Source organism: Haliotis rubra, unplaced genomic scaffold (assembly GCF_003918875.1).
Source record: "Haliotis rubra isolate DU_JTF1 unplaced genomic scaffold, ASM391887v1 Scf163, whole genome shotgun sequence".
Lineage (NCBI taxonomy): Eukaryota > Metazoa > Mollusca > Gastropoda > Lepetellida > Haliotidae > Haliotis > Haliotis rubra.
The window spans coordinates 291,787-318,532 of NW_025765592.1; the positions used below are offsets into that span (position 1 = coordinate 291,787).

At 41.3% G+C, this 26,746-nt stretch overlaps 1 protein-coding gene across 3 annotated transcripts; it reads left to right on the forward strand.

Moving 5' to 3' along the window:
• Positions 1-816: 816 nt before the first annotated feature.
• On the forward strand, positions 817-26,539 carry LOC124271737 (cholinesterase-like). Of its 3 annotated transcripts, none has more exons than XM_046706899.1 (4): positions 817-852; positions 23,896-25,383; positions 25,517-25,680; positions 26,313-26,539. In XM_046706899.1, the coding sequence occupies exons 2-4, from the start codon at positions 23,897-23,899 to the stop codon at positions 26,348-26,350; spliced, it is 1,689 nt and encodes a 562-aa protein (XP_046562855.1). In that variant the 5' UTR covers positions 817-852; position 23,896; the 3' UTR covers positions 26,351-26,539. The 3 variants fall into 3 exon arrangements, with proteins under 3 accessions (XP_046562855.1, XP_046562854.1, XP_046562853.1); XM_046706898.1 differs by lacking the exon at positions 817-852 and adding an exon at positions 22,778-22,988 and having other exon boundaries at positions 26,322-26,539; XM_046706897.1 differs by lacking the exon at positions 817-852 and adding an exon at positions 22,780-22,988.
• Positions 26,540-26,746: the final 207 nt, after the last annotated feature.

The following is a 26,746-nucleotide window of genomic DNA, read 5'->3' on the forward strand; positions in this document are numbered from 1 at the left end:
CTAACAGTAACAGCAACGGAAACGGAATAGCGCACATGATTGTATTGCTTTTTAGGCGTTTTTTTTTTGTTCATGTTATCCTTGTTCATGAAGTGAGCTGCTAAAGTTATCAGATAAGTGCAACCATGATTGCCTGACACGGCTAACGACATTTGAGCAATCGTCTGGCAATCTCGTCAACTCCTATTTTTTTTTTTAGGAATAGCATATCTTAAAACCGCCTAGATGTTTCCCAACTCGAGAACACCTGCAGAACACCAAAAAGGCTGAACTAAACTTTCAAAAGAGCGACGATGGTGGTCTGTGGTTTAGGGAGTGGAATGTGGGATTACATATGTGTAAATATGTGTACGTGGCGTTAAAAAAAAACAAAACAAGATTACATTCAGTGCTCAGGGGTGGGGTATAAAATGAAGGGACACGCACATAGTCAACACTTTTCTGACAGACGCCGTAAAATTGTTGAAAATGGGGATTGTTTTGATTTACAACGATTCCAAGACAGAATTTCAATTTGGCGTTGGGTCCATTTCCCACATGGATGTTTTGTTAGATCCCTCAACGTCGAATCAACTTCGACACATTTTGATCTATTTTTTAAATGAGATTGAGTTGTACAGCAGCCGGACATTTCAGTCCAATTATTGTGGCGACCTCACCATGACGGTCAACAAAACATTGTTTTGCCTGGATCGGGGGAGTCGCACGGTCACCATCCAGAACCTTAATAGCAACAACATCGCTTGTTTGACTATAGGTGAAGTCAAAGATGCTATTGTGCAACTCATTCAGGGCGAATCGACCTTGGCGATCGAGGGTTTCAAGCGTAGATATCAAGACCTGCATTGATTCGTAAGTATTATAAGTTTGTGTATTTGTATTAGGTTTATTCTACAAATACAATGTTACTATAAGCTTCAACCTCTCACACTCAGTGCAAGTCAGATGCTTAACGGGTTTCCTTTCATGTGTGAATGAATGCTGTGCGACTATATCAAATTGCAGTTAGGAATGTGGAGGGCTTCAGTGTATGTAAACAAAACTGTTTAGACGGGGAGTTAAGCGATACAATTCATTTGCTATTACTGGCATAATATTACCTCTTATTACTGCCTGGCGCTCGGCATTAATGGATACAACAAGGACTGGTCGGCTCAGAGTCAGTTCATGCTTCACTGCGGCATGGTATCTCAGTGAGCTAGCACTAAAAAACCAGCTTAAGTCTGGGCTAGTAGCAGCCGCACATACACATACACACGTATGCACGTCGTCATATGAGTGAAATTTCTCAAGCACGACGTAAAACCCAATTTCACCTCACCTCTTATTAACTATGATGTGTGGACAAACCATGTCAAGTTTACATTTGACAGGGAGTAATCTAAACTGTTGCAATGTTTGTTTTCTTTTTTTCAAGAAAACCCCCAACCTAACGTAAAAATGCAACTAAGACCATCTGTACATTGAACTTTTTATTCCACTAGTGAACGATATCATGCTAAAATCTCTTGCAAACGAGTTTATCTACACGGATATGTCCACACTTTTTCCCTCCATTCAGTTTGAATGTCTTAATAACCCGACCATGTTGTCCCTGTTTTTTTTGTGAATGTCTTCACTGCATTACACCAATGCACATTTCAGTAGTGGATGATATCATACTAAAAATCGCACATGCGGCTGTTTTTAACACAATTTGAAGCGCCTGTTGTAAGATCACTGTGCATCAATGCTCAACGTGAAAAGTTCTGACACATTATGTCCACTCACAACAGCATCTGAAGATCAACACCTTTTTTTCTGACTTGACACTTGTTGGTGTGCGTCAGACGCCTCACATATGTGTCTTTTAACACTGTCTTACAGTAGACGCATTCAAAGGTGCCGTCATACTGTCTTGTTCCATTAAAGTATACCGGCAAACCACCTTCACAACGTCGGCATTGCCATTCAGGACGGGTGACCGTTGCTGATGCTTTTGGCGAGTTTTCCGGTGATGCCTTTGATGGCTGCATCGGGAAAAGTTCAGCCTCCCAGTCTTCTGGATCGGCGAAACAAACTCCTGACGATGCTTTAGATGTCGTCGATGGGTCAGTAGATATATCCCATAATTCAAGATCCCAATTCTCAGCTGAATCGGGGAACAAGACGTCTTGGCTTTTCTGCATGTCTGTGCGGCTGTCTGTTGTAAGACGCCTAGCTTCTATCACAACTTGGTTATATAGAGAAGACTTAGTGACGTCAGGGGTACCTCATTTTTTCATAGGTACTGACTTCGACCGCCCCGCCCCGCCCCGCCCGCCCCCCCCGCCCACCCCGCCCCCAATCCCCTAGAGGATATTGCCTTAAAAGGTTGTGGATATACCAGAGTGCATTTCTCATTGGATTATACTGTGTGTACTGGGTTACTAAACAACCTTGGATTATACTGTCTACTGGATATATATTTTCATCAGCCTCTCAACTATACATCAACAGAACATCAAGGTAAGTTACCCTTCACATTTGTGGAAACATCAGAATAGGGAATTGAAGCAACTTACCTCATGTGATCCATAGGAAATCCTCAGCATACATACGCCCATGAGCACATATGTCCGTGAACAGCACAATTTCACTTAGAATAGTTCCATGAACAGATCGATTCATGCATATATCCATTGTATCATGTATCCAGCAACACAATCACATCTATTTCCATGAATACATATATGCAGTCCAGCAGGTATATCCAATATTGGGGCAAACAGTGATGGTAAATCTAGATGTTTAGAGGGGTTGGAACAAGTAACCCATTCATGTGAAGAAACAGATTGATTCATACTGTACTCCAACAATGAATGACTCATTTGCGTCAACTAAAGTATTGATCAATAAAATAGAATTATGTTTTTGGTAGATATCGCGGAGATAATCGACTGAAAAAGAAGGACATCTGTATATATCAGCATAAAAATAAAAACACTATCTACTTGTGCCATAGATGAGTACCGAAATGACATAGATGGGTTATTTTACAGGAGAAACCTACTGAAATGAAAACTTTTCTAAGTTTATTATGCGTTTATTGAAAAAAACTATAACATCCATGCTTGTCACGTCAACACTCACGTGCTGTCAACATGGGTAGAGGAACAACAATGCCCGTATCAGTTGTGAAGGTAATAAAGAGGGTATATTCCTTCTTTTCGTGGGAAAAGAAATTGGGGAAGAATATGGTAAATTTGAATCGGGTATTGCCAAGAACAGCCCGAGCTGTGGGACTATCTGTGAGTCAAGTCTCAGGCATCATCAAGAAACAGACGAAGAAAGGTAGTGGAGGGACCGTCTCAAAAGAGCGGAGAGGTAGAAAGAAAGTGGTTGACAGTTTTGATAGGGGCATAATCAGGCGCGCAGTTCAAAAGCTTTATCGTAGCAGCATCCCTCCCACTGTAAAACGTATCCAACATGAAATTAGGGATACTATTTGTGTTTCAAGCAGCACTTTAACACGTGTTTTGAAGGACATGGGGTTCCAATATACCAAACGAGGAGAAAATAGACATTTGTTCAGAGAAGAAAAGACTATGGTCAATCAGAGATGTGCCTACCTGAGACAGATACGTCAGTACAGAGAACTGGGGTTTGACATTGTGTATACTGATGAAACGTGGGTGAACAAAAATCATTCGACAGATAGAATGTGGCTGCCATGTGACATGTCCTCTGCACCTAAGATACCGTCAGGTAAAGGGAAAAGACTCATCATATTACACGCGGGTAGGAGAGACTGTGGACTGATTCCAGGATGTGATCTTGTTTTCGAGGCTAACAGCAGTGAGGGTGACTATCACAAGGAAATGAATTCTCAAGTCTTCATGGAATGGATGGAACATCAACTGTTACCAGAGTTACATAACCCAAGCGTCATTGTTTTAGATAACGCTTCTTACCATAATGTGAAGGTGGAATCAACAGTTGCCCCAACCATGGCCAGCAAAAAGTGTGTGATGCAATCCTGGTTGAAAGATCATGATGTTTCTTTTGATGCCAAAGACACAAAGCCAAAACTTCTTGAACAAATAAAAGTAAACAAACCTAAACCACAGTACCAAACCGATGCTCTAGCTGGATCTCAGGGACATGTTGTTCTGAGAACTCCAGTGAGACACTGTGAACTCAACCCCATTGAACTAATATGGGCGAATTGCAAGAACTTCGTGGCGAAAAAGAACAGCACTTTCAAACTTTCAGATGTGAAACGATTGGTACAGCAAGCTTTTGAAAGGATTGACAGTGAAACATGGACAAATGCCGAAAACCATGTCATCAAGATTGAAAATGAATACTGTGAGGTTGATGGGGTTGCTCAGAGTGCTGTCCAACCAGTGATTGTCCATCTTGATGACAGTAGCTCAAACGAGTTATGAGACGACCCTCCACTTAAAGCATGTGCATTTCATTCACGTTTTGATTGACAGACGCAATTGACATGTTATAGCCTGTTCCATACTGTTTGCTGCATCAGGTATTTTGCTTCAATGTTACACCTATTTATCGGGTAAAGTCCTAATTTTATATAACAGTAAAGTTTTAGAGCCCAATTAAGATAGTGAATTATTGTTAAATTTCATATTTCATGAATTCAACTACACAGATGATCATGTTATTGATTTATTAAAGATAATCATCCATCTAATATTTTGATTTCTACTTTACTCTGCGCTCTCAGTCAGACAAAGACCCCCATGTGCTCTCACTCAAACAAAGACATTTTCGCGCGGTTTTAGGGACACACGTGTCTCAGCCTAAAAACCGGTTCTGTGTCAAATCGGTTCGCAAACGACACTTTCAAAACGGCCACATAACCAAACCGGCTACATATCCCAAATGGCTGCTCACATTTCTAAATAAAGGCTTATTTTAAGTGTATATATGAATAATAATAATGACATACTATTTATTTGGCATGTTAGCACAAGATGGATGAAAATGACACAATACTGTAAAGTATGGTTCAGGGTGAATATTTGTTTTATTTCAGATGGATCTCCAAACCAAAATAGATTCTTTTGATGACTATGCCAGTTTGATCAAGTGGGCAGAAGAACACGGGCTGTCAAACGATGAGCGAGTAGGTATGAGGTCTGTATGCTTGCTGTGTAGACAGACAGAAGATCAGTCAAATGCAGCAACAACACCAATAGCAACACTTGAAGACCAGCTGGTAAAAGATCTTCAATTTACCCCTGAGGAAATGGAAGAAATGTCTTCTTTATATGATCTCAGCTCTAATGACAGTCCCTCCTTGGAGAGTATTGATCCAACATTAAACAAAACCAGTGATCGGCGACAGAAGGGTTTACCATGTTCCTTCTGTGGAAATACATTTAGGAGAATGCCTGATCTCAGAAAACACAGGATGACCTGCCCTAAACGTTCTGCAGATCTGTCTACTGACTCCAATCCTCCAAAAAGACAACGTACTATTAATCAGTATGGTGGTGTAGGGTCCCCTCTCCCTGATGCTGAGTCTCCTAAAACTCAACCCTATACTTTTACAAAGAAGAGCACCAAGACCTTTGCCAAGACTGGAGCTATAAATACAACCTATGAGATCAAATTTAACGACGAATGGCAAGGTCAAAGTCTCAGGACTTTGTACACTGAGCTTCAGGATATGTTTGAAGAGGTTCTACAGCAAGCCACCCCTGATGATGTTCAGGAAGGAGATTTGGGGAGAATCATTATCCATCATCAAGCCTTAAATAAGGCTATTGTGGTACCTCTACAACCTTTGTCCCAGCTACATGCAGAACTGATCATGAAACACATTGAGAAAGTGTTAAACAGTCGTGAAGAACTGGCCATGGATGTCTCCTTTCATGTGGATATAGGAATCATACGCATACCTCGAGGTGGTCGATCCAACAAGACCTTAATGCAACTCACAGGTCCAAACAACTCTATTCAGCTGAAACAATCCATAGTGCAGATTGTCAACGAGGATGACCTATGTATGGTCAGAGCTATTATTGTGTGCTGGGCCAAAGCTAATCAAATTAGTCAAGATGACTGGAAGAAACTCATTGGTCATACTCAAGCACCCTTGATAGACTTAGTACTCCAGTATCGGAAATGTCCCAAACATTTTTCTAAAAATTTAAGAAAAGAGTCACGCCATGATCAAGGAAAGTTGGCTATGAAGTTATGTAAATTGGCAGGTATCCCTACAGATCGTGCCTGTCATTTGAATGATATTCCAGCTTTCGAGAAAGTACTAGGATGTCAGATTCTAGTGGTCAGCGCTGAAAGAGGGAACAAGTTTATCCGGGTTGGTGATCAAGAGTCAGAACGACCCAAACTCTTTCTCTACCTGGTCGAAAAACCACAATCTCATTTCCATGCCATTGTCAACATTACTGGATTTTTCTCTGCCTCATATTTTTGTGAGCGGTGTTTGAAACCTTACAATAACAAACTGTATCATTCCTGCTCTGAGACCTGCATTGTATGCCATAGCCAAAAGTGTCCTGAAACAGATACTCCATTGACTTGCCGACATTGCCATATGACCTGTAGATCACCTGAATGTTTCCAGCACCACCAGACTGGAAAAAGAAATGTAAAGAATGGCACATACACCCCCTCAAAATGTGAGAGTTTCTGGAAATGTACCATGTGTAAGAAAGTATTATGTCGAAGTGAAAGGGACCCCAAACTACACCGCTGCGGAGAATGGAAATGTCCTGGATGTCAAGAAGTGGTGGAACAAGATCATCTTTGTTACCAGAAACCTAATGAAGTGGACGAGACCAAGAGTAAATTCATCTTTTACGACTTTGAATGTCGACAGGATGAACAGTTGATGTGTGAGGAAGGTTATTCGCCTCAAGGGTCCTGTCCTACATGTCCTGCTGATAACTGTCCCCATCAGTCATCTATTTGTCAGCATTGTCACCAATCCTGGTGTGGTAAATGTCAACATGTTCCCAACTACTTGGTGGCTCAGTCAGCCTGTCCTGTTTGCAAAACAGAGTCAGTCGATGAAAAATCCAAATGTCATCACTGTGGTTCTAGATGCCCTGCCTGTAATGCAAGGGACAAGAAAACCAAACAATTTAAGGAACCTCCTTGTGAAGAGAGTTGTGGATTTCGTCAAGTGATTTTCAAGGGAGATGGAGCTCACATTGAATTTTCAAGATGGCTCTTCAGTGGCAATCATAAAGACTTCACAGCCATTGCTCACAATAGCAAAGCCTATGATGGATACTTTCTTTTGGAGTACATGATAGATCAATCCATGTATCCAAGCAAAATCATTTACACTGGTTCTAAAGTTATGTACATGCAGATTGAGAAAGGCCTCAACATTAGAATCATAGACAGTCTCAATTTTCTTCCAATGAAATTGGCCTCCTTACCCAAAGCTTTTGGACTGACAGAACTGAAGAAGGGTTACTTCCCACATTGGTTCAATTTGAAGGAGAACCAAAATTATGTTGGAGCTTTTCCAGATCCCCACATGTATGGAGTGGACTACATGGGAGCTACAGACAGAGATGCATTCTTGTCATGGTACGGTCAACAACATGGACAGTTTGATTTTTCTAAAGAAATGAAGGAGTACTGTATCTCAGATGTCACTATACTCAGAGAAGCCTGTCTGAAGTTTCAGCAACTGATGATGGAGGCCACAGGCGAGGAAACGCAAGGGAAGATCATTGAGGGTGTTGATCCCTTTGCAAACTCTATCACTATAGCCTCTTTGTGCATGAACATATTTAAAACCAAGTTTCTGAAACCTCACGAACATGTCAGACTGACTGATGGACAAACTATCACAAACTGGATGTCTTCCAGACCCTCTGAAGAAGAAGAAGATGGGTCATATGATGTCAAGCTCGAGAGTGGTCAGTGGATGTCACAAAGACAGCTTCAAAAGAGGGGTATTATTGTCCATGAAGCAGAAACAGTTCCAAGCGCCATTGCTCAAGTACCATGTCAGGGGTATGTTGGACATGGACAATATAGTAAAGTTTCCATTCAATGGTTAGAATGGATCATGCATTCAGAAAATATTGACATACAACATGCCCTGAATGGAGGTGAACATAAGGTGCCTGGAACCAACTACCGAGTGGATGGTTATTGTCCAAAAACAAACACAGTACTGGAATTCCATGGTTGTTGCTACCATGGTTGTAAGACATGCTTTCCACACGACAGATCATCGACCAAACTCCCCAGGACCAAACAGTCTGTGGAAGAACTTTATGCTCTCACCTGTAAGAAATCATGGGTGTTGAAACAGAAAGGCTACAAAGTGGTTGCCATCTGGGAACACGAGTTCCACCAACAATTAAAGGATAAACCAGACATGAAGGCTTTTGTCAGTACGCTGGACATACAGGATCGCTTAGAGCCACGTGACTCCTTTTTTTGGCGGCAGGACCAATGCCAGTACACTTCACTACAAGGTGAAAGAAAGTGAAGAAATTCATTACGTGGACTTTACAAGTCTCTACCCATGGGTCAACAAATATTGTCAGTACCCTATTGGACATCCCCAAATCATTCACAAGAATTTCCAGTCTTTGGATCACTATTTTGGAATTGCCAAGGTGAAGATATTACCGCCTAGAAAACTCTATCATCCAGTACTCCCCCTATCGATCTGAAGGCAAGCTAAAGTTTCCTTTATGTTGTACCTGTGCTGACGAGGAGCAACAGACCCCTTGTGAACATTCAGATGAGCAGAGAGCCATCCTAGGAACTTGGTGTACACCTGAAATAGTGACAGCCATTGAGAAAGGATACAGAGTGATCAAGGTGTATGAGATTTACCACTGGTCAGAAACAGCTCAGTACAACCCTGAGACAGGACAGTGTGGATTGTTTACGGATTACATCAACACCTTCTTGAAGTTAAAACAACAAGCCAGTGGATGGCCAGCATGGTGTGAAACGGAAGATGACAAGGAGAAATACATAGCGGACTACAGAGAGAAGGAAGGTATACAACTGGACAAGGATCGCATAGAAAAAAACCCAGGACTACGATCCCTGGCTAAATTATGCTTGAACAGTTTCTGGGGAAAATTTGGACAGCGTTTGAACATGAAACAATCAGAATTTATCCATGACACAGAAGCAGAAAAGTTCTTCCAGATGTTGACAGATCCTACCAAGGAAGTGACAGATTTTCACATACTGACAGATCGGATTTTACAGTTGGAATATAACCATAAATCTAACTTTGTCCCGGAAGATAACAAGACCAACATCTTCTTGGCCACATTCACCACTGCTTGGGCAAGACTGAAGTTATACAGTGTCCTAGAAAAGTTGGATCAACAAGTGTTGTATTATGACACTGATTCTGTGATCTATGTAGCCAAACCCAATGATTACAAGCCACCACTCGGAGATTATCTTGGTGATCTTACCAATGAACTGGACAACAATGACTACATTGAGGAGTTTGTGTCTGCAGGACCCAAGAATTATAGTTATGAAACTAAAAAGGGGAAACATGTGTGTAAAGTCCGGGGTTTTTCTTTGAATTTCAAGAACACCCAACTCATCAATTTTGAAGCCATTCGAGACATTGTACTTTCACCCAAGAGAGACAAAACCATTATAGTAACCATTCCTTCCAAGATCTCACGAGAGAAAAGGAAACGGAAAATCTACAATAGAGAAGAGAAGAAAAAGTACCAGATGGTTTATAACAAACGGGTCATTCAACCCAACTTGGACACTTTGCCTTATGGATATTAGCCTATTCCTCCCATCATCAACTAACCCATACTTCCCAACATCAAACAAAAAACCAATCATCCAACCAATCAATGTCATATCATCAGAGACCGGGCCGGAGGACCCGTGAATTGTAATTGAATAGTAATGGTTTGTAGGGGTTGTGGTTTTAACAAATCAACCCCTCAATCCATTACTTCACTTGGTCTTCTGAGCTAATCTTCAAGCTGTATGGGGTCCCTCTGTGTCCTTGAAGTGTCCCTCTGTGTCATTCATGTATCCCTCGAGTGTCCCTCTGTGTCCCTCATGTGTCCCTCAAGTGTCCCTCATGTGTCCCTCTGTGTCCCTGAAGTGTCCCTCTGTGTCCCTGAAGTGTCCCTCATGTGTCCCTCATGTGTCCCTCTGTGTCCCTCTGTGTCCCTCATGTGTCCCTGAAGTGTCCCTCTGTGTCCCTGAAGTGTCCCTCATGTGTCCCTCATGTGTCCCTCTGTGTCCCTGAAGTGTCCCTCTGTGTCCCTCATGTGTCCCTGAAGTGTCCCTCGAGTGTCCCTCTGTGTCCCTCAAGTGTCCCTCATGTGTCCCTCAAGTGTCCCTCTGTGTCCCTCTGTGTCCCTCTGTGTCCCTCGAGTGTCCCTCTGTGTCCCTCATGTGTCCCTCATGTGTCCCTGAAGTGTCCCTCATGTGTCCCTCATGTGTCCCTGAAGTGTCCTCCCAAGCTATATACGTGTCCCTCTAAGTTGTTTTATCAGTTGAACTGGAACCATTGAGCAGTCACAACATGGGTCGTGTCAAGAAAGATTGTCCTGTGCCTGGCTGTACTGCAAAACAACTTTCAAAACTATCCAATCATTTATCACAAGTACACAAGATAGATTCTGATGGAAAGAAACCTTGGCTCAAGAAGAGGGAGGACATGACTGAAGTTCAACCCACTACGCCCAAGTCAGCCATTACTTGGAGTCCTAAAGCTGTGATTGATCCGACTAAACCTTGGTGGGAAACACAGAGTTTAACACCTTTTGAACCCTGTTCCAGTATTTGTGTGTCTGGACCAACAGGGGCAGGAAAGACGCAGTGGGTGTATAAACTGTTGCAACATGTGAATGGCATGTATGTGAAGGACCCACCCCAGAAAATATTGTACTGTTATGGTGTTTATCAATCTCTGTTTGACGACATGGAAAGAACCGTGCCAAACCTTGTGTTCCAACAAGGATTACCCACCGAAGCAGACATTGAACAGTTTTCCTCTGATGGACAACATGGACTCATCATCCTGGATGATCTTTTACATCATGTGTTAAGTTCTAAAGACATGGAGTTGTTATTTACACAAGGCTGTCATCATCGACTTCTGAGTGTTATATTTATAACTCAGAACTTGTATTGTCAAGGCAAGTCAGCACGAACCATAGCCTTGAACACGTGGTACCTGGTCTTGTTCAAGAATGTGCGTGATACCTCGCAGATAATGACCCTTGGAAGACAATTATTTCCTGGCCGGGGTGGTGTATTAGTGGAGGCATATACTGATGCTATGAAACAGCCTTATGGATATTTGGTGTTGGACATGTCTCCTCGTACAGAAGACAAACTACGACTCAGAACCAGCATTTTCCCAGGGGAAGATCCCGTTGTGTATGTGCCAAGAGTATAAATAGTCGTCATTAAGACAGACTTTATCATGTGTAGACATGGAGTCTCAAGCTGACGACTGTCACGTGTCTCTGAATATTCCCACAACAACCAACGTGGAACTCCCCCCTGTATTGAAACGTACCATTATCTCTCTATGGTGTATACTTGTGTTGTTAATAACTGTGGGGTACATACTAACTCTAACATGGAAGGATAGAAGCATATTGGTAGGTAGTCCTCTACCCATGGACTACATTGTGAATGACAGTCACTACACATATGACTCAGTTGGAAGAGACTATAAATAGCAGTGCCTTTGTTTGTCATGGTCAATGAGGGGAGTCATCCATGAGTCAGAGAGTTGTGCTTATAAATTGTGTTGAACATTGAATGGAACGTCATTATGTCTAAGACACTCAGACAGAACGGATATTTCTTACGGTTTTTGCAGGAGAATACATCCCCTGTTCAAAAGAAGGTGCTGTTGCAAAGTGTGACTGATGATCAGTTAAAAGCCTTGGTAGAGATTATTTATAATCTGTTACACTCAGATGTACCTCTGTCAAAGAAACATTTGACTGCACTGAGAAAACACAGAAAAGTACTTCGGTTTCTCGCGGATAAAACCATATCTAAGACAAAGAAACAGCAATTACTACCCAAAAGTGTGGCTGTCATTAGTTTAGTGTTGAAGGTTGTTGGACCTTTATTGAAGACTTTGTAATGGAGCATATCCAAAAACAGGTGCTCATTCCTATGGATAAATATAAACGACTCTTGAAAAATCGTGTGAATCCACTGAGTGGTGGTGGTGCAATGGATACATCATCAGATGTGACTCATCATACCACCATTGATGAGTCAGAACCCATGGATACCAGTTTGATTCTGAGTGTTCTCCCCAAACCTTACAGACAGATAGGTGCTGCTTTATTGAGACACGTACAAAATGATCCCGACCAAAGACTGTCATGGAATCGGAAAGGTGTACTCATCTACCAGGGTCAAGTCATTCAGGGGAGTCATATTGCAGACTTACTCAAGGACTCACAGTATCTGTATTAACGTTTTCAACCCAAGGGAATGACTGAATTCTATCAGGCCTTAAAAGACATACACGTGCCGCAAGGACTTGTAGGCAACAGACAACGTCTGGAAGTGGAAATGAATTCCAAAGCACCTGAAATGACACTGAGGCCTAAACCTCCGGGAATACCAGCGCATACTCAACAGAGGAAAAAGAAGAAGCCTTTCAAATGGATTACATTGTAAATTTATGTGATTGTAAAGTAGACTGTGGGTTGACCCCTAACCTGTAGTTCTACTCCTGTGAAACGGGGCCATTAAACATTGAAAAACATGTATATCTTGTTGTTTGTCTGTAGACATCTATAATAATAACAGAACACAGTGCCATACCTCCCAACCGTCCTTCTCCGATTGGGGACTTCTGTGGGCTAGCTAAATTTAGTTTTTTTTATGTTTATTTCCAAGTACATTATCTCATCACTATGAACATGAAACATAGTTAACCATCACTAAATCTAGATAGTATGGACAGTTTTACATACATGCATTAAAATACTTAGAAGCATAGTCATACATCATGGCATCATTGACCATTGTATTTGAAGTGAAACTACTTTGAATGTCATACAGCACATATCCTCTACATTTCATCATAATGTAGTAAACACAATACAGTCCACAAGTAGAGCTGTCACTGCTTTGAAGAACTTTGGTATTGTATTCATAACATGATCCATTTTTAATTAAAAAGTCTTGAAATTCTCTTCGATAGTAACTGGGTCTTTCTCCAAAGCTGTCAAAGAATTCTCCATAATTTGGTGAATGTAACCAAATAGCGATCCAATGCTGACCTTGTTGTGTTGAATCGTGGGTATTGACGATAAAACCTCGAGGGTAGGAGATGATTTTCTTTGGAAGTTGGTCTGCTGCACCTATTTTAACATTAAACCGTTTTGTGATTCCATCCGCATCAAGGGCGCACATCAGTTGGAGTGAATTCATGGTGTAGAGTACAATATATTTCTTGCGTTATCCACTGTCAGCATGAGATTATCCTCAGAATAGAGAATCAGATTTATTGTCTCAGGTAATGCTGTACTAAACTGAACGTGTAGCCTTACGCTTCCTCTTTTTATCAGATCCAAGTAGTCGTCTTTCAAATGATAAGGTTCTAGACAAAACTGGTAGAGAGCATATCCACCGTTAAAGTCGTCCCTGTTGATATCCAACCCTCTGGATGCTCTTCCTTCAAACAAAGTATTATAAGCTGCAATGTACTGTTGATCAGTTACTCGTAGGGGTTCCCCTGGCAGTGATTCTCCATCCACATAAAGAACAATAGAACTGAGATTATACATTTGAAAATTAAAGGGAGATTTGGTGTAACATCCATTGACGGCTTCTGCAGATACCAACGCTACTACAATTTTATTGGGGACCTTGTTTTGAAACAAATTATCCACTGTGTAGTTCAGCTGTCCTTTGGGTAAAGATACAGTTTTTATGTCACTTTTGGTGAAAGGATACTTTGCAGTGTGATGGGTGAGAATTTTGGCATGACTGGTGATGATGGCTGAGCTGGGTCGAATCTTACAGATTCGCAGATAGATATCTTCTATTTTCACCTTGTAACTGGGTGAGTCTTCTCCAGACATGAGATTTAACGCAGCAGGGGTGCGGAACATTCGTATTTGTAAATCCACGCCATTAATCAAGTAGCGTTTTGAATCCATCAGATCTTCATAGAGAGGTCCACACATATCCACGGTTCCAAGACGAGTGTATTCATATCTTCCAAATAAACCTAGGTTGCTTGAATTAGGATCAGGTTCGTCCAAATAATCGGCACTGTCTTTGTAATAGAGTTGAGACTGTAGTAGAGATTGTTTCACTGATGTGGTTTCGTTGAGAAGAACCTTGATGTAACTCTTGTAAGGATATAGATTGGTCGAACTCGTAATGAGTTTTCCATTGAGAGACAAATCCACTTGAGAGAACAGACTTTGAAGCCATAAATTGACTGGTGCTGTTTTTTTCATCTGGTGTAATGTCTGTTCCATCTGTTTTGAGTATCTTGGCTTGCACATGTAAGTGAGTTCTCCTCAAGTCAATGTAATCTACCCCTTGCCCTGAGATGTTAAATTCAATGGGACTGGAATCGGTTGTAATTTGAGACGTTGGTCTGTAGGTCATGTAATACTGTTTATCTACCGCTGCATAGGTAGGAGGTACAGTGAAGAGATCAAATTCATCAGTGATAGCTTCAACGGACACACTTTCTGTGTATGAAGCCATTATTTCTTCTTTTTGACGGGTATGTCCAAGTTATCTCCAGAGCCACTTCTTTTAGATGTGTACAGCTTGCGCTTCTGGGAAGAACTGTTTTTTTCCAGCTTTAGTTCCCCTTTTTATAGGTTTCTTCTGCATCTGAATAAGAGCCTTGGCCTGTTCGACCACTTGTTGAGTAGGGGTAACGAAATTAATCTTAGGTTGCTCTGTGGTTTCTGGTTTTTGTTTGTCTTTCTTCCACTCTGGATCATACAGTTCCAAATATCGATCGACAGACATCATGGCAGATTTTTCTCCTCCACGTGTTATAGAATGATAAGGGTCTCCTTTCCCTTCAGCCCTGAGCATGTAATATCGGGTCCATTTTTCGGCATCGGGTACGAAGAGTTTGTATCGTGGATTATTCATGATGAAAACCAAAATGGGAGCGGCCTGAGGTGAAGCGTCACTGTCACTGGTCCACGGATAAATGAAGCTGGATTGCCCCTATGGTCTGTTATATAGACATCCACAGTCTGAAAATCTCTGAGATTCATAGGGACATACTGACTCTGAGAAAATGAAAACGAATGTTCTTTTCGGTTTCCTATGAGACATAAATGTCTCAGTAAAGGTTGTTTTGTTTCCCCTACATGTGATGAATCGCACAATGAGGAATAGACATATAAGTCACGACGTTCCGATTTTGTTTTATCTATGTCCAAGGACAATATAGATATTTCTGTCAGTCCTATCCTCCACCTTTGGTCAAGATGTAATGGTTCATTCAAACCCACTCTGAAGTTATAAGGTTTGTTGTTGGGATAGAGGTGTTCACTATCTGTACTTCTGATCGTAATGTATTTATCCATGTTTTGATTTAATCTTGGGATTCGGTAACAGGTATCCTAGACTGGAACTGAGGAGAGCTGTCCACAAATTGGAGTTTCCTCTGCCCAAGGACAAATTGACAATACACGTAATCACCACAATGTAAATAATGATGATTTGAGAGAAAAACACTGTTTCTGTTTTGGCCACTTTTCGACCTAGCAAAGTCCAACTTTCACCAGACCTGCTATGTGAAAGAGGATGTGTCTCTACTGTCTCTTCCATCATAAATGACTTTGAAAAGAGTTTACATTGTGTTTTTATACTGTTTCACTTCTGCTTCTGGGATCCAAGAATTGTATTTTTTCGACCAATGGAGCCATTTCACTAAGACTTCTTTCCGTTTATTTCTGGTCCTCTTTTTGACTATATCTTGAATTCTATACTCCTGATCTGGGTTTTCTATCACTGCTTGTAGCTCTGATGAATAAAAGACACCTTCAATAGGATCACTACCCCAATCTTTCAGCTTGTACATGTCATTGTCTTGTAACCAATATCTTCTGATGACTGTAAAGATTTCACCGGACCATTTCTCCTGGTATTCTCTGTCAAAAGTTCTCTTCAGATGACTCACTCTGACTTTGTCACCCACCTTGAAGGTGAACTTCCTTTTACTGAGTTTAAATGTTTTGGGTTGAATCAAATACTGAGAAAGTCTTACTTCATCTTCATTTTTATGAGTTACACTAACAGGCGACTGTCCTAACATTCTGTGTTTGGTATGGTTGTAACTCTTGACTACATCTGGTAAAATATCCACATATCTGTACTTAAAGTGTTTCAACATGTAACGATACAGTCTCATTTTAATGGTTTTAATCACTCTCTCAGCATAAGGGGCCTTGGTTTCATTCAGTGTAAACATCTGGGTTACCTTGTGCTTTTTCAAAAAGGCTTTTACCCATCGATTCTTAAATTCTGTGCCCATGTCTGACTGAAATAGTTTCGGTTTCCGTGTTTCGGTTTTCCATAAGGAGGTTAATGCTTTCACCACGTCTTGACTTTTTGTAGACATGAGTGGAATTACCCACAAGTAACGTGAAAACAGATCTATGATGACTAAGAGGTATTTGACCCCATCATTGTACTTTGCCAGTGATACCATATCCATGAGATCAGACTGCCAGTGACTGTCTAAACCTTCCACCACATACTTATTTCGTGGAAACTTTCTCCTAACTTGATGAGTCATGGTATAGTTCTCCTGACCTTTCAGCCATTTCTTGATTCGATGTAGACCAATGTTAAACTGACCCTCAGCTTTGACAGCATCGTATAACTTCTTGGGTCCAGCATAACTACCAGGATGTTCTGGATCATAATAGATCCTATTCAAGTAGTCTTCCCAAGGTGCCATCTCAAACACAACTAAACATAACTCACATACATCATACTATTTAAGCAAAACCCAAGACATACATACAATACAATATTTTATTCACAAAAAAAGACAAATATTTACAACAACTTTTCACGGGCATACATTAGTGTTTTTCCTAACAAGTTTTCCCCTGGCCATTTCCAGGGTTTGTCAATATCCAGATGAGATGCATCAATTCCTATGCCCCATCTTTTATCAAAGGGGCTAGCTTCAGGCTTAGGATAGGATTGAATCAATACGTGTTTCAAGTCACTGTTCTGGGAGAATTTAGCCATTACAGCCTTTGTCATAACATCAAGACTGACAGTGTCCCACACTTTCTGAGTAAAGCCTTTCACACATCTCCCAAGACGTTTTTGCTTTGCTGGTGAAATCTCTTGTAGTATGCACTTTGCACTGTCCAAATCGCCAAAGTACATTGCTTTAGAGTACATGTAACACTGCTCAACACAATTAAATGTAATACCACCCAAGGTAAACACAGCTGGATGAAAGTTGCTGAAGGGTGACTTCCATCCATAGAAACAGAGTCAGTTACTCCACATGTCATGTCCATTGGGGTTGCAGAAGGAACACTGGAGGTACCCCATCTGATTCTGATGATCCTCTTGTGCCATACAGGGGACCATGCCCTTCAGTTCGGGCACAAAATCAGGCATCACTTCCACACAGTATCCTAGTTTCTTCCACTGGTCCAGGGACAGCAGGATACCCTTGGCACAAGGAACCATAGATTGCATAGAGTTATCCCAACAACACTGTCGAATCTCTATACCCGTACTATCCATCGCAACAAACACATTAGCTCCCAAATGCCACTGGGGGCTAGGTTTCCCTTCGTTGACAGCCTCCTCAATGAATCGAATAGCTCCTGGAAGTTCCATCCAGTGTTTCAAACTCAACACAATACCTCGCTTGGTTGGATAGGCCGTGCCACCCGGGTATACTTCATACTTCCTCACATGAATGTTCAATACACCATTCCATGTCTTGACTGTCACATAGACGTTGTCCCCCAGATGTAAATGGCATCTGGGATCCTGTAGTTCTGTCATCTGCTTGTCAGTCTCTACCCCCAGCAATGTCATCGCTTGTATCTCTCCACATTCCTGCAGTGCTTTGCAGAATAGGGTGTAAGCTTGAGGTCCCCGTCTAGGAAGCATTTCTAACAATTCTCTGACCCGATCAAAAGACGTCCGTGGTTTCTCAATAATCTCAGCTTTCATGAAACAAGTAAGCACACCAAACTGCATCAGTTTGTCGACCACATCTTCTACACGTTGTATACTTGTCACGAGATCGGAGCGGTTCTTCCTAAGGATCTCGCGGTGAATGGTTTCCATCTTCGAGGTAAACAGTTACCAGTAGAGTCAAGAACATAAGATCCGTACGATGTCTCTGGCGACTGAAGTCAGAATGATATGGAGGGCTGTTCGGGGGGGACTTTATATACCCACCCGAGTCTAAAAATAGACACATTAAGTGTGCTCACAATAGATCTCAACATAGACCTGAGACAAAGACTCATCATCTAAAAATAGACACACCAGGTGTTCACACCATAGATCTCAATATACAATAGAGAGCAGTGACTCATCATCTAAAAATAGACACACCAGGTGTTCACACAATAGATTTTGACCCTATAAAGCCCCATAGCTAAAAATAGATTTTGACGCCATAAAGGCCTTGATACTACTGTTATGGTACATAGCTTAACGTGTGTCATGAAATTCTTTTAGAATATGAAGTAATTAAGTAGCTTCCATCGCTCGAACTGACAAAGTTCGCGAAGCCAAATTTAACTGATTCAATTAGTTGCACTTAGCAATAGCAATAAATAGTTTTTTTTGTTTTGTTTATATTCCTTTATCTTCCATTATTTACAGATACACGTCCACCGTTCCGCAGCTACTACTACTACTACCACCACTACCGCTGCTACGACGCTACGACGACTACTACTACTACTAGTGGTAGACCTACTACAAAAAAAAGAGACTGTTCCCCACATGGGCACAATGTGTCAAAAGCCATTTCGGGGTGTCTCCCGACGTGATGTTGTTGGAATATTGTTAAACGCGAGGTAAATCCCAACTCACTCACTCACTGTATTGGTGTTCATGTTTGCTTATTAGACAATGGTTAATTCTGCGTAGGTTCGCAGCTATTATAGACTTATAAACTTGTGGAGGGATTTTTAACTACTGTACTACGTGAGCATACTTTGTTGTTTGTGTGAATTATAGAGTGTGCGTATTTGAAACATAATATTCCACTTACTGTTTTGAACTGTTATGTATACAATGTAGGAAGTATGAATGCACACTGGGTTGATGTGTACACCACTAAACTATGATTATGTGTCGTGTGCACAATCTACTTTGGTTACTTATTCGATTGTTAATATCTTCTAATAATTGTAAGCTTTTGCATATTATTTTTTTGATTATTTACACAGATCATTCTGTGATTGTTGTGTAATAAACTCCTTGTTTATTTTTACTATTGTGTCGTGTGGCTTTTGCTATATAGTCAGACCTCCTGCCAAGCCGGTTGGTTCTCCAACTCGCATTTGTAATATGTTTGCTCTCACAAAATTGAGAGTGAATATGCGTACTATATTAAACGTAGTAATACTCTAAAGCATACACTACCATATTTCTTCGTTGCGACGTGATGGGAAAATTTACAGAACCATGCACGTGATGTTTTTTTTTAGGAAATGCGATAGGGCCCTTGACACAAGCAATAAGCCTTATGTGTTCTTATTCAGTATGTGGGTCAGACATTCCTCTGCACAATCACAACATCTGTCGACAATACAGTCAAACCGCATTAATCCCAACATCTGAAGTTATGTTCAATCCACCGGCCGACAGATTTAAGTAAAAACAAAATACATCTATCAGATTTCCACTTCTTTTATTACACAGAAGAGCTAGCTAACTCTACATCACTTTCGGCGATTTTTTCACTGGAGCGGAGTTTGTCCTGCCTCAGGACCTGAAATGAAACATTAAATGCATTCGTTGTGAATCACAGTTAAGGGAAGACAATTCGTGCCCACACGTACAAGCACCTTTTTATTCATGAGAAAATCTTTCAACTCACAATAGAATTACACGACGGTTCTAGTTTAATTACGACTGGAAAACAATCTATAATTTCATTATGTTTCTATTAGAGCTTGTTACAAATATACATATACATATACACCTTTAGTTACAATACAAAATAAGGAAAAACACTAAATCCATCAAATACACCTATATGTAATGTCTTTTCAATGGAGAAAAACTTGACAGATTATCCATAACGGAACCGTGTTTATGATATCCCGGACCGATAGGTGCAACTGTCAGTAGAATATGAGTGTGTGAGGGAATGAGTTTAGTTTCACACCGCACTCAGCAATATTCCAGCTATATGCTCACGGTCTTTGAATAACTAAGTGTGGTCCCTACATTCGAGTGATCAATAGCATGAGCATCGATCTACCCAAATGGGAATCGATAACATGTGTCAACCAAGTCAGCGAGCCCCCTCCCGTCACAAGCACAGCAGGATCTGATAAAATACATATTTAAACGCTATGGACATAAGGTGCAAACTGTAGACAGGTGGAAAGGATTGAAGCAGACATTCAGTTTCAAACTCACCTACTGCTGACTTTGACAGTCCGATTCCTTCTCTGTTTCATCCTCTTCCCCCATGTCATCTTCAACACAGCAGAAGAACTTGATTTTGTTAAAGAGGCGGTTGTTCTTGGACCGATTTTGTCCGGCGAAGATCATATGGGTTGCATTCCCAAGGGCCTCTGTGTACTGGGTGTTGAGGAGGACATCATATTCGCTTGGTAGTGCTTCTTTTTCACACTAGGGCTGAGCAGAACTTTCCACACATCTTCATCATGGATCTTAATGGATTCATAAGAGATGATCTCGAGCAAAAGGTTCTTGGGTAGGTCACTCACTTTACATCTAGTTGTATTTTGACGCATAATTCCATCTGCGTCAAGGGTTTTCATCAGTTCGTCTCTGGAAACACTGGTGACTGTGGGTTTAAAACGTTTCGTGTTGTCTGTCTTAGCAGCAACTTCGGAAGGACGCTTGAAAGAATCGGTCATGGTTGTTGGAGATACTTATTGGAGTAACTTCCAAAGAGTGTAGTTATGCGCTAGAGATAGTGCAAATATAACACGTTGAATGTTTTGAGCTTTCTTTTATACCGTTTTTCGTTGTGCGTCACTGATAGATAAAAAGTGTTGTTCATGTGGTCACGATGTCGAGGACACATCCATGTTCACACAATGGATGACGTCAGAGAACATTTTTTCGTTTTACTCTGGTCGTGACGAACGCGACTTGATTTTAGGGTTAGGAAGGAGATACCCCAGACTGCTTCCCAACAGACTTGTCCATAAGTTTGAATTTCCTCGAGCCAAAGATAAGTTGACAATGCAAGTAATCACAACGATATAGATGATAAAGATTTGAGAGAAAAAATACAGTTTCCGTCTTTGCTATTCTTTTGGCAAATAGTCTCCAGGGCTCTACAGATCTAATCCTTTCGATAGGTTGTGCCTCAACGGTGTCTTCCATTCTTGTGAAACCATGATCTCATAGTTTGTAGCTTTATTACTTTAAAACTACATGGTGTCAAACATGTACTTTTAAAAAGAAACAAACCATGGAATTAACTATTAAATGCTTTTGAAAACTTCTTGTTGTATGCATAGTTACGTTTTTTGGTTTTATTTGTTTTGCTCAAAATAATTAAGAAACCAGTTCTATCTATTTGTATTCAATGTCTATAACTTAATACAGCGAGCTCATGTTCCTTTAACATTTGTTTTTTTCCCCAGCCTCAAGACATGAAAAGAAGTGGTATCACATCTCCCCCCCCCCCCATCCCCATCCCCCCTCTCTCCCTCCTTCAACGATAAACAATAAACATTTCTAGTAGCATATACCCTTATATGGAAAACATACTACTGCAACCGTGTCTTTCTCGGCAAAATGGTTCTATTTTTTTAACTGTTGGAACACGACAGATTTAACAGCTGACATTCCAATTGAGGGTGACTGATGGAATCCAGACCCCGCGAGACAAATCGCGGAAAACGTAGTAGGACTTCCATATACGGGCATTCGTTACTATGCACCGATTCTGCTTCCTCAAGGCTCCGTTAATGAATTGCAATTGGTGCAGCGTGATTACAGAATGCCCTTTGACCTTTCTGACCAGTGATACCGTGCACACCTGTGAGCGTTCAGTTCATGAGTTGGAAACAGTTCCCCCTCCCGGCGAGACTAATCGCGGAAAACGTAGTAGGACTTCCATATACGGACATTCGTTACTATGCACCGATTCTGCTTCCTCAAGGCTCCGTTAATGAATTGCAATTGGTGCAGCGTGATTACAGAATGCCCTTTGACCTTTCTGACCAGTGATACCGTGCACACCTGTGAGCGTTCCGTTCATGAGTTGGAACACGGCAGACCAACAGCTGGCATTCCAATGGAGTGTGACTCATGGAATCTAGCCCCCGCGAATATCGCGGAAACGTAGTAGGACTTCCATATACGGGCATTCGTTACTATGCAACGATTCAGCTTCGTTAGGGCTCAGTTAATGAATTGCATTGGTGCAACATGTTTTTAGAATGCCCTTTGACCTTTCCGACCTGTGATATCGTGCACACCTGTGAGGGTTCATGACCTATGCCTATGAACTTGCCCTTGATGCTGTCATCGTTCACGTGACTCCCCGTCTCGTATTAACCGGAAGTCTGATGACGTCAGACTTCCGGTCACGTGACAGCACCTCCTCGATGAGGTGCTTTACTTATTAAATTTACCCTACTCTGACTCACTCCAAAACCATTCGCTTCTCAAGTTAACAGACGTTCTTCTAACTGAGATTTTGCATGTCACACTAACCAGGTCACGATGCCAGATATCACTGGTGTAACAGCGTCTATGTGTACACCCCAGTGTAGTGTGCACAGTACAACTGTAGAGTCAGGTACAAGGTGAGTGTGTGGTGATCAATGACATTCTGTTTTCCATCAAATACCATTGACGAAAACGATTCTCGAAATATAGGTAAAGACAAGCAGTGTTGTTACTCTAACAGTCTATCTTTGAGGATTTAGGTTGCATATGCTAGCATACAAATATACCTGTGTATTACATACTCTTACCCGGAGACCTTCATGTTGTTTACAAACGATTGTTCCTTTTAAAGTGGCAGTTACACTTTCATGAATTATGTTAATTACATGGTGTTTGTGTTCGTGTCAACGTTAAATTTACCCCCATTCATTAAGACCATCTGTACATTCAATGTCTTATAGTTATATAGTTGCCCATATGCACATGTATCTCAGCTACCTAACCCTTTATCAATGAGTCTGTCTCAAAACTACCCTGATCAGAGTTCAATTTTTCGAAAGGCTGTAGGCCCGTGGAATTTGAAATTTGCAGTCATTCTGATTGTGACGTAATGTCTACCACGTTACAATACCCTGTCTTCCAAATGGTATGTCTGTGTGTTCTGTTCCACCACCTGTTACGCAGCTTCATTGAATTACAATTCCAGTACGATATACAATGGCAGAGGTGACAACAAAGTCAGTGATAAATAATATTCTCTCATCAGAAGCAGTGCTCACGTTTTTAAAATACGATGTTCGTAGATGATCACAGAATGCTGGACACCACTGTCCTCAAGGGACAATCTCAACATTGGTGTGCTGCAGTACACAGCCATATCACACAAACAATCTTGGTTATTAGTGTCACATTTCATGTGTAAAGAAACTGTGGAACATGAATTGGAATGGATGAAAGGCTCAACTGTAAATAGTATGTTAACTAGGAACATGAACACAGAAGGAACAAAAGTTCATCTGTAAAACGTATCTTATTTTTTTCCAGAATGTGGATAGGAATGAGACTTGCATTGGCGACGCTTCTGACGTTGTTGCTGGTGCTGCCTACTGTGAAATCACAGAAAGTGTCAACTTTAAATGGCCCACTTCTAGGACAACAACTGTCAGTGTTGGGCAAGTCTCTTGACGTATTCTATGGAATCCCATATGCGAAGCCTCCTGTAGGCGATCTACGCTTCAAATACCCTCAGCCTTCAGAGTCATGGGGACCGGAAGTAAGGGATGCACAAAACCCGACGCCATCTTGCTTCCAACCAATAGGTGCTCATAACACAGATGAGAAGCACAAGCAGATGCCCGATGATTACAGTGAAGACTGCCTCCATCTTACAGTGTGGGCGCCATCAGACAATAGTGGCAATCTGGCAGTGATGGTCTGGATTCACGGCGGAGGCTTCTATTTTGGATCTACAAGACTACCACTGTATGAAGGAAAATACATTGCAGCAGAGAATGGAGTCATCGTTGTTTCAATTAATTACAGATTGGGGCCTTTAGGGTTCAGCTACCTTGGTCCAGATACCATCCCTGGCAACATGGGCTTGATGGATCAAAGATTAGCCTTACAGTGGGTGAAAGACAATGTTGCCAACTTTGGTGGAGATCCAACCCGAGTCACCATATTTGGAGAAAGTGCTGGTGGTGTCTGCGTGGGTCTACACCTGGTGTCACCTCTGTCACGTGACTTGTTTGACAGAGCAATCACACAGAGTGGGACCCTCACTTGCTCATGGACATACATGGCGCCCAAAACAGCAAAAGGAAAATTGAAGAGATTTGCTGATCTCCTTGAATGTCCTTCATCTTCAACTGATACAGAGATATATGACTGCTTGAAGACAGCAGATGCACAAACTATGGCAGACCTTCAGCTTGTTTTGTTAGATGAAGGAACAACATTTCCTCCAGTTGTGGATGGGTACTTTGTCCCCGATGACCCCAAAAGTCTTCTGTCCACTGGCTCCATCAAGCAGACCAGTGTATTGCATGGTTTTACTAAAGATGAGACAACACTGTTTTCTGCAATGACATTGAAACGTTCCCTGAGAAACGTGTCCACACTACCTGAATCACTGATTTTAAGTCGTCAAGAATATGATAGTTTTCTTTCATTTGACATTGTCACTGGAAAGGACATTGGAGAGTCTATTCGTCTATTTTATGAAAGTCAGATACCCCTTCTAAAGGACAAGGACTATTTTGATGTCGTAACTCGTGCAACTTCAGACAGGAAATTTAAGTGTCCTCATCTTGAGTTTGACAGATTGTACTCTCCTGCCAACCCTACCTATGTCTACAGTTTTAATCGCCGACTGTCAGTTAGTCCAAATCCACAGTGGATGGGAGCACCCCACTGGTACGAGCTTGACTTTGTGTTTGGTTGGGTTCTGGATAAGTCTCTGGGATGTACAGAGGAGGAGATGGAACTCAGCAGGACCATCATGACGTACTGGACCAACTTTGCCAAGTCGGGGTGAGTGAGTGAATGAATGAGCGAGTGAAATGGTATTATTTTAAATGACATCATGTAAATGTTACTAATCAGGACGATCAATATTTTGTTTCAAATATTCAAGATCTTCTGAAGTTTTCGTATCTATATACAGCAATCCGAACGCTCCTGTCCCCATCAAGGTGAACTGGCCAGCCTCTGACAACACTAATCTCTCCTACATGGCCCTTGACGTGGGCAGCAAATTAGCAGCAGGACACGGGGTAGTCCACCACGAATGTGTTTTCATCAACAGGATTCTACCCATGATTTCTAAAGGTAATAGTATGATGGGATATCATTTTTTAACAGTTACATGCAATACATGTTTTTATGTTGAAATCACTTAACGGAATACCATAAGTTCATTTCAGTATGGTCCAATCAAGTGGTTCATTCAAATGCTATAATGCCATTATGTCTGTGCCAACATGTACCCATTAAGAGTTTTCTCAGAATTTTCATGTTAATTTCAAAATGTCACTACTGATATGCCTGGTCCTTACAGTTTGATCGTAGAGATAATTTCTAGTGTCTGTGCTTCTCCTACCTGAGACGATATGCTCCTAGAGGCAGTGGGGTAGCCTAGTGGTTTAAACGTTTGCTCGTCATGCAGAAGACCCAGGTTCAATTGCCCACATGTGTACAATGTGCAGAGTCCATTTCTAGTGTCCCCCGCCATGATATTGCTGGAATCTTGCTAAAAGCGGTGTAAAACCATACACACTCTCTCCCTCCCTCACCTTTATGCTAAAAGTAAATAACTGTAACAAGATAAGGGCAACAATACCCCAGATGCGTCTTATTGCAACATGATCGACTGAAGGCTGCAAATTGTTGAGAATGTACATTGTTTGTTCATGATACAAACGTGCAGCCAGGGAAATCATGAATTTATCCTTGTGTTTCAGACCCACCGGAAGGGCAGGAGTATTGCACAAAAGGATGAAAGTACAGCATTATAATACTCAGAGCCGCACTATAATAATCTAACAATAAGGTTTGACATTGCCAGGAACAGATTATTGTCCAAAGTCGTAGAGAGTCCTCAGAGATACTGTGACACCTATAGTCTACACTCAACCACCAACCCCTATGTAGCCATCAATGATGTGATGAAATAAATAATTTGCCAGCATTCTGTTGTTCATTATGGTGGGTACCCAATCTTAGAAACACTGCATAGCTCACATAGGCAGTATTATTCCCATGGGGTTGAGAATGATGATTGAAGATATATGGATGTCCTGTTTAGGAAACAAACAGACCTGTATTTAGCATATACTATCATCCGAAAAAGATTGGTATATTAATGCATTATTTATATCAGCATCCGATAAGTCAG

Bases quoted from the DNA above. Each gene is read 5' to 3' on its own strand.
- LOC124271737 (XM_046706897.1), top strand. From the start codon at position 22,906: ATGCCAGATATCACTGGTGTAACAGCGTCTATGTGTACACCCCAGTGT. The intron at 22,989-23,895 runs GTGAGTGTGTGG...ATTTTTTTCCAG, and splicing joins ACTGTAGAGTCAGGTACAAG to AATGTGGATAGGAATGAGAC. The intron at 25,681-26,312 runs GTAATAGTATGA...CTTGTGTTTCAG, and splicing joins TCTACCCATGATTTCTAAAG to ACCCACCGGAAGGGCAGGAG.